This window comes from Tribolium madens, unplaced genomic scaffold (genome assembly GCF_015345945.1).
Source record: "Tribolium madens isolate multiple individuals breed KSU strain unplaced genomic scaffold, Tmad_KSU_1.1 Scaffold_19;HRSCAF=116;Tcas5.2_LG9, whole genome shotgun sequence".
In the NCBI taxonomy this organism is placed as follows: Eukaryota; Metazoa; Arthropoda; class Insecta; order Coleoptera; family Tenebrionidae; genus Tribolium; species Tribolium madens.
This window is the reverse complement of record NW_025400983.1, coordinates 5,890,243-5,906,882: the sequence shown is the minus strand read 5'-3', so window position 1 is coordinate 5,906,882 and position 16,640 is coordinate 5,890,243. Positions and strand designations below refer to the sequence as shown.

Below are 16,640 nucleotides of genomic sequence, written 5' to 3'. Positions count from 1 at the left end.
AACCTTCAATAATTTTACTTTACAGTTTAATGGCTCGTCGCCTGGGGTAACATTAATAATAAACAAAATTGACAAAACTTAAAATACAGACGATATTACTTATTGCTAACAATCCAGGGATGGCTCATCACCTGGGTTAAGGTAAGTCTCTTGTGGCTGGACCTAGTCAAGAGCTGTAAAAATATACAGTAGACAATTTAAAAAAAATAAAATATTGTACCTTTGATATCAAATCCCTGGCTCCATCTGGCACGCACTCTGGAAATTCAAACTCCACGAGTCGAATTTTCATGTACGTTTGATCTTGTGTCTCTGATTCAAAGGGCGGATGTCCAACCAAGAACTCGTAACAAAGCACGCCTAAACACCAGTGGTCTACGTACTTCCCATAACGTCTATGTTCGACCATTTCCGGCGGTAGATAATCGAGAGTTCCGCATATCGTGTCGCGTTGTAACGATGGTGAATGGACCGACCATCCGAAGTCGGCCAACTTTACGTCTCCCTCATGCGTCAGGAGTAAATTCTCAGGTTTTATGTCTCGGTGAATGACGCACATTTCGTGGCAGTAATTTAGAGCGTCAGCTACTTGGTATGTGTATTTGGCGGCTCTACAATCTGGGTTTAATGAAACAGAATGGGCCATATTTGCTTACTCTTTTTCGGTAAAATGCCCCCCCTGGCCTGCCTGGAGATGCTTGTAGAGTTCACCTTTGGCGGCATATTCAACGGCCAAGTAGATTCGATGGCTGTCATGGAACCAACAAAAGAGTTGCAAGATGTTTGGGTGCCTGAAAATACAAAAATGTAGCAAAAGTATCAAGAATTTTTAATGGTGCCACTGAAAAATATAATGCATCGTTTTTTTACAATGTTGTATGTCTCACGTACAATTTAATTGTTAATAAAACAATCCGATTTTATTTATGTTTTTAAACGAAACCTAACAAAACTTACATTGTTCTCAGATATAACATGTTTCAAAACAGTTAACTTACTTGAGACGTGACTGAATTTCAATTTCACGCAGAATTTGCTTCTCCACACCTTCCTCGACAATTTCTTTTTTTAAAATTGTTTTTAGGGCGACAATAATCCCAGTCTTTTTTTCTCTTGTGATAAAAACTTTCCTTGCCCCAATTTTTGGCCCAGCTCAAAGTCATTCAAAGACCATTCATAACTAGAAAAAATATGAAATTGGTGGTACAATTCTGTACTTAAAACTTACTCGGGGTTTGCGTAACAGTCGTGAGACATCATTTTTTTCACAAGAGTTGTAGCGGGTTTTAGAAGTTGTGGAGGAATGTTCACAGTTTTGAGATATTCTTCAGCCATAAGATCTACGTTTTCTTTGCTCCCCATTTTCTGTTTTGATAAGTTAACACACCACGATTTTCAAGCAGAAACTCAAATGAACATGAAAACCATGCCGTTACAGTTTGACAAGGGGCAAAAAGTTTTTAAATTAGAATAGCGCTCGCCCATTGGCTGAAATTAAAATTACAGTATTCCCAACAAAAATAGCACACCCAGTGTGGAACCAAAAAAGTTTTTTCTCACCTCTTGTAAACATTATTGAAAAAATTGAAACAATTAAAATAACACATATTATCGAATTGGACCCGATTTTACTCGGAAATAGTACTCGAAATTAAAAAATCGGTTTCAAAATTTGATCTATCTGCACCAACACGAGAAATTGAAAGTTACTAAATGTTTTGTTATTTGTTGACATTTCTAACCTAACTTTGTCGGTTTTGTGAAAAAATCGAATTTTGCGTTATTAATCCGCAACAATGGTGGATGAAGAAGACCCAAAAGAGTACCGATGGGAGACCGGATACGAAAAAACATGGTATGTGTTAAAATTTAAACTTTTGTACACTTAACCCCACAAACTTGTAGGGAAGCTATAAAGGAAGACGACGATGGATTTCTCGAAGCTTCCGTTTCAGAAATTATCCAAAGGGCTAAACGAAAAAGACAGTCACAGAAGCAGGGCAGTTCCAAGCTAGGAATGATGAGACATTTATTCATGATTGTTGATTGTTCTGAGTCCATGTCGAGTCAAGATCTCAAGCCCACCCGCCTTCTCTGCACCATCAAAGTCAGTAAAAACATTAAAACCTGTGAAGATTTTGTTTTTTTCCTGTAGTTGTTGGAAAACTTCATTGAAGAGTTTTTTGACCAAAACCCCATCAGCCAACTCGGAATCATCATAATGCACAACAAACGGGCTGAAAAAATCAGTGATTTAGCCGGAAACGCCCGGAAGCACATCAAAGCCGTGCAAAACCTTAAACAGACTTCGCTTGTGGGCGAACCATCACTGCAAAACAGCATTGAGATGGCTTTCAGAGCTTTGAAATTATTACCATCGCATGCAAGCAGAGAGATTTTGGTGATAATGGGAAGCTTAACCACTTGTGACCCGGGGGATATCACTACAACGATTCAGGTGGTTTTAACCCAATTTAAGTTTGTAAAAATAAGGAATGTTTTTGCAGATGTTGAAGACAGAAGGGGTCAGGTGTTCAGTTATAGGCTTGGCAGCTGAGGTCTACGTCTGTAGACAATTAGCGAATCAAACGGGTGGATTGTACAACGTTATTTTGGACGATTGCCATTTTAAAGATTTGCTGTATCAGCAAGTGGATCCGCCCCCGGCAGCACAAACACTCGAATCGAATTTAATTAAAATGGGTTTTCCGCATCAGATGTCTGTCGAGGGCACGGAAGAGCCCTTGACGATGTGTATGTGGTAGGAAATTTTTTAACATAAAAATTGCAACACTACGATTGAAAATTCCTGATTTTAGCCACGTGGACAGTGTCGATGAAGGAAGTAAATTAAACACTGGGGGTTATTACTGCCCCCAGTGCTACAGCAAATATTGCGAGTTGCCGGTCGAATGTCGTGCTTGTGGTTTAACTTTAGTTTCAGCCCCACATTTGGCACGATCTTACCACCATTTATTTCCAGCTGCTAATTACACTGAAGTGGTTTACGACAACCAAACTCCTATTTGTTTCGCTTGTCAAAAAAATTTCACTGAAAATGAGAAACAGGTTTATCGATGATTTAGACTGTGGGTTTTACAAATGTGCTTTTCAGGTGTACCAATGCCCGAATTGTGCAAAAATATTTTGTATCAATTGCGACATTTTCGTCCACGATATTTTACATACTTGTCCAGGATGTGCAACAAACTTATCAACGTTTCAAATTGCTCATACCAGTCAATAAAATGACATTAATTTATTAAACAAATAGAAAAAATTACATTGTTACAATTTTTATAATAATAAATTAGTTTTTACTTTACTATAAATTATTTTTTCTTTAAAGCTTTAATCCTAGCGTCTAAACTAACCACAGTTGCGTTGATTTCGTTTAAGTTCATTGCGAAACTTTCCTGGACGCCTTGTAGCAGAGTTTTGTTGTTTTGTACGTTTGCCTGAACTTCCGTTTGAATGGTTTCGATCTGCGTCAAAGTTTTCACGAAATCGGTAGCTGAAAAAAAGGTTCAAATATTTATCACACGAGTTATTTACTTACCTTTATTATGCAATGCTTCTAATGCTTTCAAACGTTCAATTGTTTGCGGTAAGAGTTTATTGATTTTTTCACTGTTTTTGACCACCTCGTACAGCTCCAGAATCTGAAAAACAAACAAACATTTGCATTGGAATTAAAATTCACCGTCCTTTCAGTTAAATATCGATCGCGTAACGTATACGGCCCGTTTATCGTTCCCCTCTCCCTCCTATAACGGGAACGGAAACGCGAAGGTCATTCAAGTTCAACTTTACAGTTGTCGAGCGACGCTGCGTTCTCGATGTAATTTCATCACGTTTTGTGTTAAAAGTGCGAATTGTTGAAATGGATGTGGACGAGTATTTAGTGTCGCTGATGGAAAAACATCCCAATTTGTATGACAAACGCGACGAATTTTACAAAGACAGCAAACGCAAACGGGAGTCCTGGGACGCCATCGCAAAAACAATGAATATGGATGGTATTACTTTACAACTAATTTATAATTAAAAAAAAATTATACAGGGTGTCCCACGTAAGACTTTCGGGTCTAATATCTCTGTTATTTGCCAATGGATTTTTATGAAATTTACAATGTAGGCAAATTAAAAGGTGGAGATTCAATTAGTATTAATAAAATTACCTCAAGATAAAAAATAATTTTAACATATCTTTTCTTAATTTAAAATTAAGCGAAACTACTATTGTATTGTTAAACACTAAAAAATAGACCTCTACACAAATAAACGAACTAAATCACTCTACTCAATCAGCAGAAATACGTCGATTTTGTATTAAAGTTTTGCCCAAATTTTTGAAAGAATTTTATCAAAGTAACTCTAAAACGTCTCCAAGTAGCATTTTATACAACCTTGAAAACCTGTGGTAAATTAAGATAGAACACCTTTAGAATTTTTAGTACCATTGATGCTAATGGTGGTACCTTAAAGCATCTTTTGTTGTACCTAATAAATGCAATTACTAAATTACGTTATTAACTTTTTGAAGTTAGAGAAACGATAAACGTCAAATACAGGGGTGATTAAAATTCGATAATATCGTTCTTTTACTTATAGCCGCCCATGTTTTGCATCTTCAATCACTTTTTACACAGTTTTATTCTTTTTTTTGTAAGCGGGACCTTTTTCAAGAACAGATTTTTGCTTATGGCATTTTTTATTCTCGATTAACAATTTAATATAGAACAATTTAATATATAATATAAGTAATTTAACATTTTTTAAAGGCATGTTAAAATTTTATTTTAAGGACTAGGGTTGTTTAAGTAATGTGATATTAATCTCTACCTGTTAAATACATTTTAAATTTCGTTAGAATCCGTTGCTAAACAGGTAGGTGGGACACCCTGTATATTATAATTAAAAAAAAAACAAGATACAAGAGGTGTTTATAAAAGAACGCACATCAAAGGTGTTGTGAAAATTTCACGAACGTATGTCTTAAGAAGTAACAACAATATCTGTCAAATTTAACAATTTTTGATTATGTCTTATGTTAAATTTTGCTTAATATCTTTTTTTTTTCAAAAAAGTCAGCACTGACAACATTCTCGTGAACATCATTACATATTTTACCTACCTTATATCGTATATGTTTTGACATTTCATTAAACGTAGCAATCTRTACAAGACATACGCTCATAAAAATTTTGACAACGCTCTGTATACTTCTTTTATAAACACTTTGTATTTTATTAGATCAAGTCCGAATTATAACATCCTTTTCTACTTCGCGTTTGCTATGACGAATTTGAATTTATCTAAAAACGGTGTTACAAAATGCAATCTTGTTATCTTATTGTTTTTGTTCTTTAATTATGAGAGAATACATGTATGATCCTAAATTTGATTTTCCAGTAAATTCAGTGAAAAAACGGTGGGAGAATTTAAGAGACAGATTCGTCCGAGTTTACAGAGAATACACCGACTATCCCTCTCTAGCCCCCACAATCAGAAACAAGTACAAATTATTCGACCGTATGATATGGTTAGCGCCTCACATCCGTAAACGCAGGTAAGTCCACTTAAACAAACTATTTTAACACGAAAATAATTCAATTTTCATTTCCAGAATGACATCTTCAGTTTTTGCGATGAAGAGTAAAGCCAGCACCAGTCAATTCAACCTAAACGAYGACACTCAAAGCAGTGAAACCCACGAAAGTATAAACATAAAATCCGAAACACAATCGAATTTGTCCGATGTGAGTTACCACGAATCTTTCTTAGACGAAGAAGTTTTATTATCATCAGCGGTYAAACAAAACGAAACGAGTCAAGTACAGAATAAATCCGATCATTATTTCATGATGTCGGTAATACACGACTGCCAGAGTTTACCACCGAGGAAAAAACTCAAATTCAAAAAGGATGTTCTGGGGTTGCTTGAAAAATATCTCTACGATGATGAAAAACCTTAACTGTTTTTTACACAAGACATTCATTACATGTATATTATGTTACGTTAATTCAATAAATATTTTATTTAAGTTTTTTCTAGCATTTTATTTGAAATAATAATACGTGCTTACGTTACGCCTTTAAAAAARGGGGAGACGGGGAGTTTTTGGAAGCAGTGGCGTGTAGATTCGCTTTATTATCGAAATATTTGAGAAAGGACGCCACTGATCTGCGTCCCCTCTTATCTCAACGCGCAATTAGGCCCCGCCCAGGTGTGTACTTCTAGCTTTTACCCCACTATACCTTTCATGTTCTTAAATTTTTGTGTTTCTATGTTAGCGTTCATACGTTTACCTTCTTTCTACATTTATATTCTAAACTTTTCTGAACTTTAGTTACTTTTTAAGTTCTCGACACAATTACATAAACAAAATATCTTCATAATTCCTCAATTTTTAAATAATTYGAAAACACCACTTTTATAATCCATTGTTTTGAAGTTTTTAATGTTTAATGGGACGTTTTTTATTTCTCAAAATTACTTTTGYTTGGGATTATGAATTTTTGATTTTGGTACTTATTTTAACTTTATATGGTCCTTTGAAACAAGCAGTTTTATTCTGGGTTAAATTTTCGAAAAAAAAAAGAATGAAAGAAAGTGTAGAATCGGGTTACTACTCACTGGAAATGCGACTTAAGGGATCAAATGATAAAAAAGGAGCAGGATATAAAATTAAGATGGATTCAAAAAATAAAGTCTGTTTTTTTTTAAATGGAAATTACCAAGTCAAAATTTTGGTGAAAAAATTGGTAGCAGCTTGTCTCCATAGCCAGAAATTTTGTTTGCTCTTTGTTCTTTTCCCTAGAAATTTTGTTAAAAAATTATGGTTGTGTTCAAATTGAGATGTTGTCAAAATTTTGACTTTTATGAATCTTGTGTGCCTATTTGCTCTTTGAAAGCGCTGTAATTGATTACCTGAGGACAGACATCATTACTTAAGGTCTAAAGACAGAATTCAGTGCTAATAATTTTGACAGAAACACACCGCAAGTAAGTACAATGTTGTGGATAAAAATGAGATTCTTGCTACAAAAACTTTGAAGAAAAAGGATGTATATACAGAAAAAAGTTATTTAGCAAAAGATACAAGTGGGTATTATGATGATTGGCAATAAATTTTGTGTAATTTATTGAAATGAGCTCAAAGYTGATGCATTTTATAATTTTTTCTTCAGCTTTAGTTTCAAAATTGTTACTTTTTCAACTCGTTCCTCAAAAACGATGCACAAGACACTAATTTAATTGCGCTCTTTCCAAGGTTCTTTCTCATCCATGTTTATTTAGTATTTTTGTCAATTTCTTGCTAAAAATTGAGAATGTTTAGCAAAACTGCATTACAAATTGCGTCTACATTTTAACGGGCCCTTTTTCTCTAACTTCCTGCTTGCGAACTATTCGTTTCCAAATTTCGAAAAACTGTTAGCGGTACCGAATTTGTTCCTTTTTTGGTGTTTCGTCTCTAAATTTTCTTGTGTTGATGTTTAATGTCATTGTTTTCAAATTAATTCAAAAAACCGGAACTGCCAACTTCCTTTATTAAAATTACCATGAATGAATTTACTAGTGATACCAACGTTAAGACTGTTTGGCATTTCCATTTAAAAAAAAAACAGATAGACTGAAAAAAACAGAGGACAAAGTGGRAATGGAGGAATAGGAATACGAAAGAACAGAAGGCAGTATAAAAGACTTCGTATTACTAGGAAAATGGAAGAATGGGAAGGAAAAAATATCGAGATATTTAAACCAAGAAATAAAAGAAAAACGAAAAAATTATTTCATAAAATTACTGGAGGTAGAAGCTAAAGAAAACAAGGAGTGAAAAAAGAAGTAACCAAGGAATAACGGAAGTATTCGAAATAAGTTAAAATAATAAGTAAAGAATGTGTTGAGAACATTGAACAAAAGAAAGACGAATTGAAAAACAGAATTGAAAACGAAGAGTGAGGATACGGAAAAGAAAAGTAGATAAACAAAAGAACATAAATAATAGACAAAATCTAGAGAATAAGAGAAGGAGGAAGATTCTTAGGGTAATAGATATAAAAAAAGAGAAATGAAGAGATAAAGGGAGTACAAAAGAGACTTCAAAAAGCCTACAAAAGAAAAAATTTCCATATTTGTCCACGAAAACATTCAAAACCACAAAAAATTGTGCATTAAGAAATATCAATGTGAAAAAAAGTTTTCGCTAACATACCATTTTATCTTTCTCTTCGTCTTGCGCGATTTCCTTCTTTTTCTCGGCGATGGCGTCGAGTTTTTGCTGCAAGCACGACAACCGCCCTTCAATGTGATCCAACTGGGCTGAATCTAACAAACTAGCGGTGGCGCTCAAATACTGAGCTGTCTCTAACAAAGTCCCCTTATTAGTAGCGGCCGCCAATCGAGTCAATTTATCGTTGGAAGAGCCCATAACCGACTCCAGACGATGCAAACGCCCCTCRAGTTCAGCCACTCGAGTGGTTTGAACCAAACGGGCCTGTTCTGGCCGGTAATTCAATTGGTAAACAATACCGGAACCGTCACTTTCGGCCTGAGATTCGGTTTTTTCACGAGCACTCGCTTTGAATTGCTCCAGTTGTGACAGCAACTTTCTGTAAAAATTCCCAATAATGATAAATCTTGAGAAATTTTCAATTTACTTGATTTGTGTCCCTTGTGGGTCAGAAATGCTCGAAACGATTTCGGCCCCTAATGTATCTTCCAGTTTCAAGTCGGTGAGTTTTTTGAGCGCTTGTTCCACTTGATTACTTGAAACGAGACAATTGGTGTCGTCTCCAGGTCCTTTCGCTTGTARCTTGTTAACTTCTTCAAGTAATTCCTTCATTTCGCATTGCAATCTCTGGTATTTCTGCAAAGGTGTCTCATTTTCACCGACACCCACCAATTCCCAGTCGCCGGAACGTGCGTCGTAACCCGTCCTAATTCGTTTGCTAATTCGTTCCGAAAAATCGACATTATTGGCTTTGAGAAACTTTCCCTTGAATTTATTGAAAGCTTCGCTAGCTGAAATGTGGATTCGTTCAACCGCGTCGTTCTCCTCTTCGAAAAAATCGACACCTTGTTCGGATTCTGGGAGGTCATTGGTTTCGTAAACGTCGGGCTCGTCGAGGGCCTTTAAATRACAAAATTTTTATCTAAAACACWGGACTCATCCAAGAAACTCACTATTCCAGGCAAATTGGCGTATTTCGGATCAGCCATTTCGCAAAAATTRAATGTTTAAGTGATTCACCCAAACCCTAACCTTAAATACGTGACACCTGTCAAGTTGCAGTGGCACCAACATGTGCCACCTTTCACCCTTAAACGCATTTAATTATTAAACAAACCATTTTTTTTAACAACAAAAATACATATTTTCATCACCTTAAACTTACTTTTGATGCAATTATTTCGAATTATTTAAACTGGATGGAAATCAGTCGTGTTGGTGCCACTGCGTTTTGACACATGATTGTAGGCGCTGATTTCAAATTGGTCAAAAATGAAAAAAGAAAGCAAAAGAAACTTATTGCCCTCTTCCAAGTCAACGTACACGGCTGAAACGTTACCCTATTTGCCGTTTCATAAATTCTGCACAAAAAAATTGCTAGAAATCGAGTTTCTTACTCCACTTACGATCGAAGATGAAGAATTTTTTAACCAAATTATAGAAACTGGAAAGCAATACGAGTATTTATCGGACGTCCATTTTGTGACCTACAATGATGTAATGGATTTGGTGGAAAGATTGTCGCAAAAAACTCATGCTGACTTACCTAAACCCATTAAACAATGTGCAGAGGAATTGGTGTTGAAGCAGTGTCAAGAAAGTGATTTCTTGCAACTCGATTTTTTATCGGTAATGACCAAACTGAAAATAATCGAATCCTTGTACAAGAAATACAGTTCGGAGGTGAAAAATATGCAACGAAGTCAGGAACTTCACAACGAACTTGAGGGCCTCCTCAAGGACTGTGAATCGAAGGAGAAAAAGGGTAAAAGCAAAGACAAAAAAGGAAAAAAGGACAAGTCAAGTAAAAGCAATAAATCGAAAAAGAGTAAAAACGTTCCAAAATTGCAAGAAGCCAAACCGGAGCAAGAAAAAACCATCGAGGACTACACCCAAATCGTCCTCAAAGAAAACGAAGTAACTTTCGATTACAACATCGACAATCATGTCACGTATTTTATTCTGAGCGGTTTTTCAGAMCCTCTGGTGTTTGAAGAATTGTTTAAAATAGATGCGGGGGTGTCGGCTGTCATCGATATTTCTTCACAGACTGGACAAGAAGCCCCTTTGGAATTTATCGTAAAGTTGGAAAACTTGTTCCAAACTCCCAAAACGTCGCACTTTTTGGAGAGTACTGTCTGGATGAAATACAGAAGCGACGACAAAAGCCCTGTAAAGAAAAATCTAGAAGAACTTTTGTATTTGATCAAAAGAATTAATCATTTCAAACGACAACATCTCGTCTACATCAAGTCACTCAAAATGCACGATTTGGGGGAGTTTCGAAATGTTGGTGTTGACGGTATGGAAAAATATAATACAATTATGAATTGTTACCCTCCTGATATTGTAAACATTGCACTAATTGTGGCAGCGTTGGTTGAAGAAGTTTGTCACGAGTCAAGTCCGATTTATTCATTTTCTGATTTGACTCAATCGGAATTGTCCGAAAAAAATTATCAAGTGCACGAAGAAGATGTCCTAAAAACGTGTCTAGAGACTTATAAAGAGATCGGAAGGGTGTGTTATGACACCACATTGGAATACTTAAAGCTACTCCCACCTTTGACTAGAATCCAATTGGTGTCGAAAGGAGTAAAAAAACAAAATCGGGCAATTTCCACTGAGGATTACTGTTATTGTGACAATACCAAAGACTTGTTTGATTATTTCCACTTGGCCATGTTTAATCAAATGAAAAGGACTAAATTCGCCCCAAGAAGTAGTTTYAGTCCAGATTTGGAAGTTTACAATGAAGTTAAACAGTACCAAAATTCGATCCCTCAAGGCGACTCGAATTCAGAACCCGACGAAAACGAAGTTATCAAATACTACCATATGAAGGAAGACTTATCAACTTCAGTTCTTCGCCAACTTGTCTTCAAAGCGATRAAAAACTACTCGTGTTGGGAGCGCGAATTCTGCGAAGAAAGCGAATCAATTCTTGTRAAATTCCACGATAATTTGAACGAATTTGGAATCGATACGAAAATYTGGAACCAGTCGTTAAAAACCCCCGTTTGTTTGCGCGACTTTTGCCGATTTGTCACAACTGAAGAAAAACAATGGTTGCAAGAAAACAAACTCGCCGAACATCAAGAYTTAAACGAAGAAATTGAAGAATGTGAGGRTTTGGGCAAYTTAAACGTCCCAGAATTGTACCAAGAGTACCAGTATTTATTGGGTGCGTCAAGTGGGGCAACTTTGGAAGAAAAAAAGAGAGTTTTCAGTGGGGCAATTCAAGAATTGCTTGATTATCCCAAGAGTGAAGCTTTGACAAGTTACTGCACTGAGGATGGTTGTTTTGTCGCGTATGATTTGGGGCCGAAACGTTGCCAATTGACGGGTCACACGACCATTTTTCGTAGCGACGATGGTGTTAAAGTTACCATTGATACTTCAAGGTTCATGGTAGAGGACCCAAAATGTACCATTGGTATAACAGCAGAYGACAACACTTTAATTTTCCATTCAAAACGGCCCTCGAAATTYAATTTCGTTCTAAGKGATGATACTATAGTCAATTTCCTTGAATTTGGGCAAAAAAGTGAAGAAGTTGTCCCACTTGAGGAAAAATCAAGTARAGAGTCGATTATTGGAGAAGAAACACAGTCAGGGGTCCCAAATTACAACGACTATTGGTTGCAAGTTTTGCGTAAAAGTAAGATACTGSAAACTTTTCCAAATTTTTTCGAAAAAACGCCGATTTTGGATAAAAGAGTGAAACTCGACGAGGGGAATTTGGATCGGCTTTTGGAACTCTTCAAAGTGGCAGTTTACACCCAAAGCCCGATTTATAAAATATCAACAAAGTCGTCTCTTCACCACTTGAAACGCAAATCTTCGCCTTTGCTTGTCCCCCTGGTCAGTACCTTGAAACGTGTCTTGTTCAAACCAGTTCACAAAAAGCGCAAAATTGGGGGCTACAGCGTACTTCACATCAATAAAATGGTGAAGAAAGGGCCCCTRAAGTACGATTTTCAAGTAACYCTCCCCAATGGGCTATTYATAAGTACTCTCCCGAGGAACAGAACAGTGGCAGAAGTGAAGCAAGGGTACAAGTTTAGTACCTACAAAGAGAAATACCGAATCTTCTACTCGAATGGTATTATCGTGGTAAAAAACTGTGACGGGTCTACGACAATTCTTCGTTCAAACGGCGACATAATAAAATTAACTGATGAAGATGAATGTAACSCTGGTGACTGTATCCGSAATATTGCTCAAGTTTTTAAAACTGAAGATGAAGAAAACTGTCCTTACCGCCCGTCTCGATGCTCCGACTCGCCCAAAGTTAAAGTACGAACTGATTTCGTCGATTTGTACGAATTTGGTGACATTCCATACAAGAAGAAGAGTCTTCTAGACTTTAACGGGAGGAAAGTTTCGGTTTCTGACGGTGTAGTGACGGAAAAACAGCTCTATTATGTCGTGCAAGAACACGATTACCACGCCGAAGAAGTTTTCTATGAGAGAGAAGACGGCATGAAGTGTGTCATAGACAAAAGRGGAAAACGAATATTCCAGTTTCCCGACGGTACTAAAATCACCTCCTGGCCCGAAATCCAAAACGACTTGATCCAAATCAGCACAAACCCGAAAGTGGAAGGGTGGGTTTCCGTCGTGATCAATTACAAATTCGAACACCCCGACTACATTACAGTCCTCTACGACGGGGTTCAAGAATCGACTCAGATTTTCCTCAAAGATGGGGTTGTTAAAGCGAGTCAGGAATCCGTGACTATGACCACGAGAAAAGACATCGCCTTGGAGGTGTGCTCGGATTACGTGATTTTCCTCAAGACTTGTGACACCTGCGACGGCGACTGTCTTTGCAAAATACACCTGGACCACTCCTCCAAACTCCTCGAAGTGTATGACAGTTACGACAAATACCTGTCGTGTGATTCTTCAGGCCGGTGCGAAATCAATTCGAGTTATGTCAAGTCGGGGGTGAATAAAAAAGGGTGTGACCATCGGTGGAAAAACGAGAACCAACAACTGTTCATTTTGAACGGGCGCGGCCCCCCGGGAACCCTCCTCTGGAAAGACGGTGCGATAGAAAGCAAAATGCGAGAAAGCAAGTCTTGTAGGAGCAGAGTCGTGAACTATATGAACAAGTTGACCAAAAAACAAACATTGGAGTTTTACACTGATGTGTGTCAGGATTTCCCSGGGAGGTTTACCTTGTCGCAAATGTACAACCAGGATATTTGCTTGTCGAAGTTCAAACATCCGGTCAAAAACCACTTGTTTTATGTGACATATCGGGTTTTGATGGAGTTTCAAAACGTGGCCGACCATCCGGAAGTGCTTGCAGATMTGGATGAGTTTTTGGAGAGGAAGAGTGTTGGAATTTCGATAGATTTGCTCGATGGGATTAGGGCAATTCTGGATTGTGCTGTCCACTCCGAAGAGTTGAAACAAGATAAGTGTTTGTATCAAGTGAGCATGCAAGAGGAGCAACAGTCGGAACAAACTACGAGTAGTTTGAACAGAAGTCTGGATTTGGATAGAAAAACGGTTCAGGATATCGTAACCGAGTGGAAGAAAAGTTGCGACGAGTATAAGTTTCAGATCAGGAATAGGAAGTTTCCCCCGTATTTTCACTCAGACTACTATCGTCATGTCTTGGAAACAATAAAAACCAACTAATTCTTATAAGAAATATATTTTATTAATACAAACTACAATTTATATATATAAAATAGAGTTAATACAGGAGACTCATTCTAATCTTTCATAATTTCTGAACGTTCTTACATTGTATGGAAGGCCATAAAATCCGTAAATAAGAAAACCTGTAAAGAACTCGGTAATAGTTCCAGTTCTTTAATATCGTTTATTAGAAAATAATCTCATGCAACAGTTAGAAGCAAAGCGAAAGAAAGGTAAAGGATAGAACAAAAAAGCAACATAAATAGGAATAGGAACATAAAGCTTGGTGTTCTCCAACTTCATAATATCCAAAGCTAGTGGATCTTAAAAATAAAGACAAATATCAATCTCCAATAAATCAACATCAAACTTTACTGAGATTCGTTGGTTTTAAAACTGTCTACTTTTTTTAGCCTGATACTCTTGAAAATGCTATCCATGTTTTGTCTATGCCGCAGACGATCGTAATCGTTGTCATCTTTTGCGTGTTTCTTCACACGCTGCGGAATTTCTGAATTACCACTAGGACTTTCTTCTTTGCTGTTGATACTCTCAAAAACCTTATGTTCTTCTTTAAAATCGTTTTCTTTGACAACATTATTATTATTATAAGTCTGTTCCAAAAACAGTGCAAGCTTTTGCTTCACATCATTTCGATCGATCTTATCCTCAATGACATTTTCATTCGAAACCGGTTCGGTTTTAACTTGCAACGGTTTCTTCTTTACATCAAATATCGGAGTCGGAGAGTAACCTCCGTGTTGCAATGTTTGGTTCAAATACTCGCGAAACTCTTTATATTGAGGCGAACCAAATTTAATATTGTCGTTATTATCAGGTGCCATTGAATTTTGTCTAGAGTAGTCAACAGGGGGCGTTGCCGGTTTTCTATCCTCCCATGGTGTCAATTTAACCGTACTTAATTCACTTAACGTTGGCCTTGGAATGGACACAGTGCCCATTTTTGGCATCATGGGAGGAGGGGGTGGGGGCACTGGTGGCATTTCCTCTACAAGTGGAGGCGTTGGAGGCGTTTCTTCTTCACTGGTTTCGTTCTCCGTGGGAGGAGTCACGTCAGGCGACTGGGCGGGGTCAGGATCGGGAGGGGGATTATCAACGTCACCGGATTGGTCGAGAGGTGGGGCTTGTTCACAATGCACAACAGCTTGGACACTCTCTTCACGTAAAACATTAGAAGCGTTTGAGGTAGTGTCAATAGAAATTCTGCGATCGATTAGATTTTCGTCAATGTTGGCTTCTTCATTTTCGAGCACTAGATCCAGGACGGCGATGGTTGCCTCGATGTTTGACGTAATGGGTGGTTCGGGTGCTCGTGGTTTGAATTTCGGTAAAGTTTCGTCGCTCACATAGGCGTGATTGGTGAAACCGTTCACGTTATTGTTCGGTTTGGTGGAAGAGTCACGACTGCATATACTCTCATTTCGTGCATCGGAATGAGATTGGATGGAAAAATAGTAAGTGGGAAGGCCTGAATACCCATGCGTATTATTTACAGCGTGCATTTGAGGGAATTAGAAAAAAAAATGGGTTTGTTATACTGACCTACAAGCATCCAAACGCCGAATCGGATCCAAGTGTTCGTGTCCAACATAAGCATCAAGTAGATATTTATCAAGATACTCAAGGCCGGTATTAAAGGCACCAAAGGAACCTTGAAATTTTCTTTACATAAAAATCAAACATTAGGAAAAAATCACCTTGAATGACAGTTCTTTCCTCGACTGTGGCTGTGTCGTAATCGACATTAAAACCAAAACAGCCAACCCGACCACAACACCCGACACTACAATACCCCATAGAGAATCATTTCTGATCCAATCCTTCAATTGCATGGCACAGATTCCGATAAAAATGCAAAGAAGGCAATAGAGACAAACTTGAACTTTGACGATTCTTTCGGAAACTTCCGAAGGAGATCCTTGTCTACCACAATTAAAAATCTGTTTAAAAACATTCAAAGTCGTGATTTCGCCACTCATCAATTCAGTTTCTTCGCTGGTTTCTGGGTCGTCCAAAGCACGATTTTCCGTATATCTGGAAAGCGATTATAGGTCGATTTGTCGCTTTAAGGGATTGAGGACGTTAGGAAGCGACTTACTTACGTATCGACTTCCTCCGAGTCCAAAAGGGCCCTTAGAGGTTCGTAAATGGCATCTTTATCAACCTCGTAGCTATCAAACAATACACAAGCACATGTATAGACGCAGACAATTGACATAAATCAGGAATCCACAGCCTAAAGTTGTGTTTAGGATACGTTCTATTTGACTACAATGKCACATAAACAGCACATTTTTTTATAATATAAAAGTACTATGAAATTGCAAAAACCGTTAAAGGGTTATGAGAGGGTGAATTCTAAGGTAAAAATAGAAAAAAAAATTCTATGGACCATGTCCGAAAATGCTTTCTACTAAAAGGTATTTTTTCTATAATCTCAGTAAATGGTTGAAATAGATTTATAATAATTTGCAATTTGGGTAATTTTTTTGTGTAGAATCTAGAATCTACTTGTGCTATTGAAAATTTTGTACTTTAATTAGAAGCACTGTGGTCAACCTGTGTAAGTCATAAAATTTTGATTTGGAATACGTTTTTTTAATTTTTCGCTAATAAATTCGGATTTATTGACTAATTTGCTTTTGTATTAATATGTCTGTACGACACTTGGATTTCAGGAAAAATAAGATTGAAATGAGTTCGAAGTTGATGCATGTTCTAATT

General features: G+C 37.1%; 4 protein-coding genes and 1 pseudogene across 5 annotated transcripts in view; 2 read left to right on the top strand and 3 right to left on the bottom strand.

The window, feature by feature from the left end:
- Positions 1-12: 12 nt before the first annotated feature.
- LOC123015337 lies at positions 13-1,616 on the bottom strand (annotated as a pseudogene).
- A 49-nt stretch (positions 1,617-1,665) lies between these two features.
- Positions 1,666-3,325, top strand: LOC123015318 (general transcription factor IIH subunit 2). 2 transcript variants are annotated; one of them, XM_044415011.1, is made up of 6 exons: positions 1,666-1,855; positions 1,906-2,107; positions 2,156-2,461; positions 2,508-2,761; positions 2,820-3,069; positions 3,116-3,325. In XM_044415011.1, exons 1-6 carry the CDS (start codon positions 1,797-1,799, stop codon positions 3,245-3,247), a joined length of 1,203 nt encoding a protein of 400 aa, XP_044270946.1. In that variant the 5' UTR covers positions 1,666-1,796; the 3' UTR covers positions 3,248-3,325. The 2 variants fall into 2 exon arrangements, with proteins under 2 accessions (XP_044270946.1, XP_044270957.1); XM_044415022.1 differs by having other exon boundaries at positions 1,669-1,855; positions 2,156-2,458.
- Positions 3,245-9,345, bottom strand: LOC123015329 (dynactin subunit 2). The gene is made up of 5 exons (XM_044415035.1): positions 9,191-9,345; positions 8,665-9,137; positions 8,220-8,616; positions 3,560-3,662; positions 3,245-3,514 (listed from the first exon to the last, which is right to left on the bottom strand). Exons 1-5 carry the CDS (start codon positions 9,224-9,226, stop codon positions 3,333-3,335), a joined length of 1,191 nt encoding a protein of 396 aa, XP_044270970.1. The 5' UTR covers positions 9,227-9,345; the 3' UTR covers positions 3,245-3,332.
- Positions 3,780-6,052, top strand: LOC123015346 (transcription factor Adf-1-like). The gene is made up of 3 exons (XM_044415059.1): positions 3,780-4,019; positions 5,416-5,572; positions 5,630-6,052. The coding sequence occupies exons 1-3, from the start codon at positions 3,884-3,886 to the stop codon at positions 5,976-5,978; spliced, it is 642 nt and encodes a 213-aa protein (XP_044270994.1). The 5' UTR covers positions 3,780-3,883; the 3' UTR covers positions 5,979-6,052.
- Positions 9,346-13,892: 4,547 nt separating the features above from the next.
- The window catches only part of LOC123010309 (high affinity cationic amino acid transporter 1-like), a gene marked incomplete at its 5' end in the record, with an annotated part of 7,193 nt that continues 4,445 nt past the window's right edge, over positions 13,893-16,640 (bottom strand). The window contains 4 exons of the mRNA XM_044407090.1: positions 13,893-15,384; positions 15,459-15,567; positions 15,614-15,950; positions 16,019-16,087. Of these exons, the coding sequence (XP_044263025.1) occupies positions 14,267-15,384; positions 15,459-15,567; positions 15,614-15,950; positions 16,019-16,087 (1,633 nt within the window). The remainder of the gene's footprint in view (positions 15,385-15,458; positions 15,568-15,613; positions 15,951-16,018; positions 16,088-16,640) is intronic.

Coding starts and splice junctions, on each gene's coding strand:
- LOC123015318 (XM_044415011.1), top strand. CDS start 1,797: ATGGTGGATGAAGAAGACCCAAAAGAGTACCGATGGGAGACCGGATAC. Junction 1,856..1,905: donor ACCGGATACGAAAAAACATG/GTATGTGTTAAA, acceptor ACAAACTTGTAG/GGAAGCTATAAAGGAAGACG. Junction 2,462..2,507: donor TCACTACAACGATTCAGGTG/GTTTTAACCCAA, acceptor ATGTTTTTGCAG/ATGTTGAAGACAGAAGGGGT.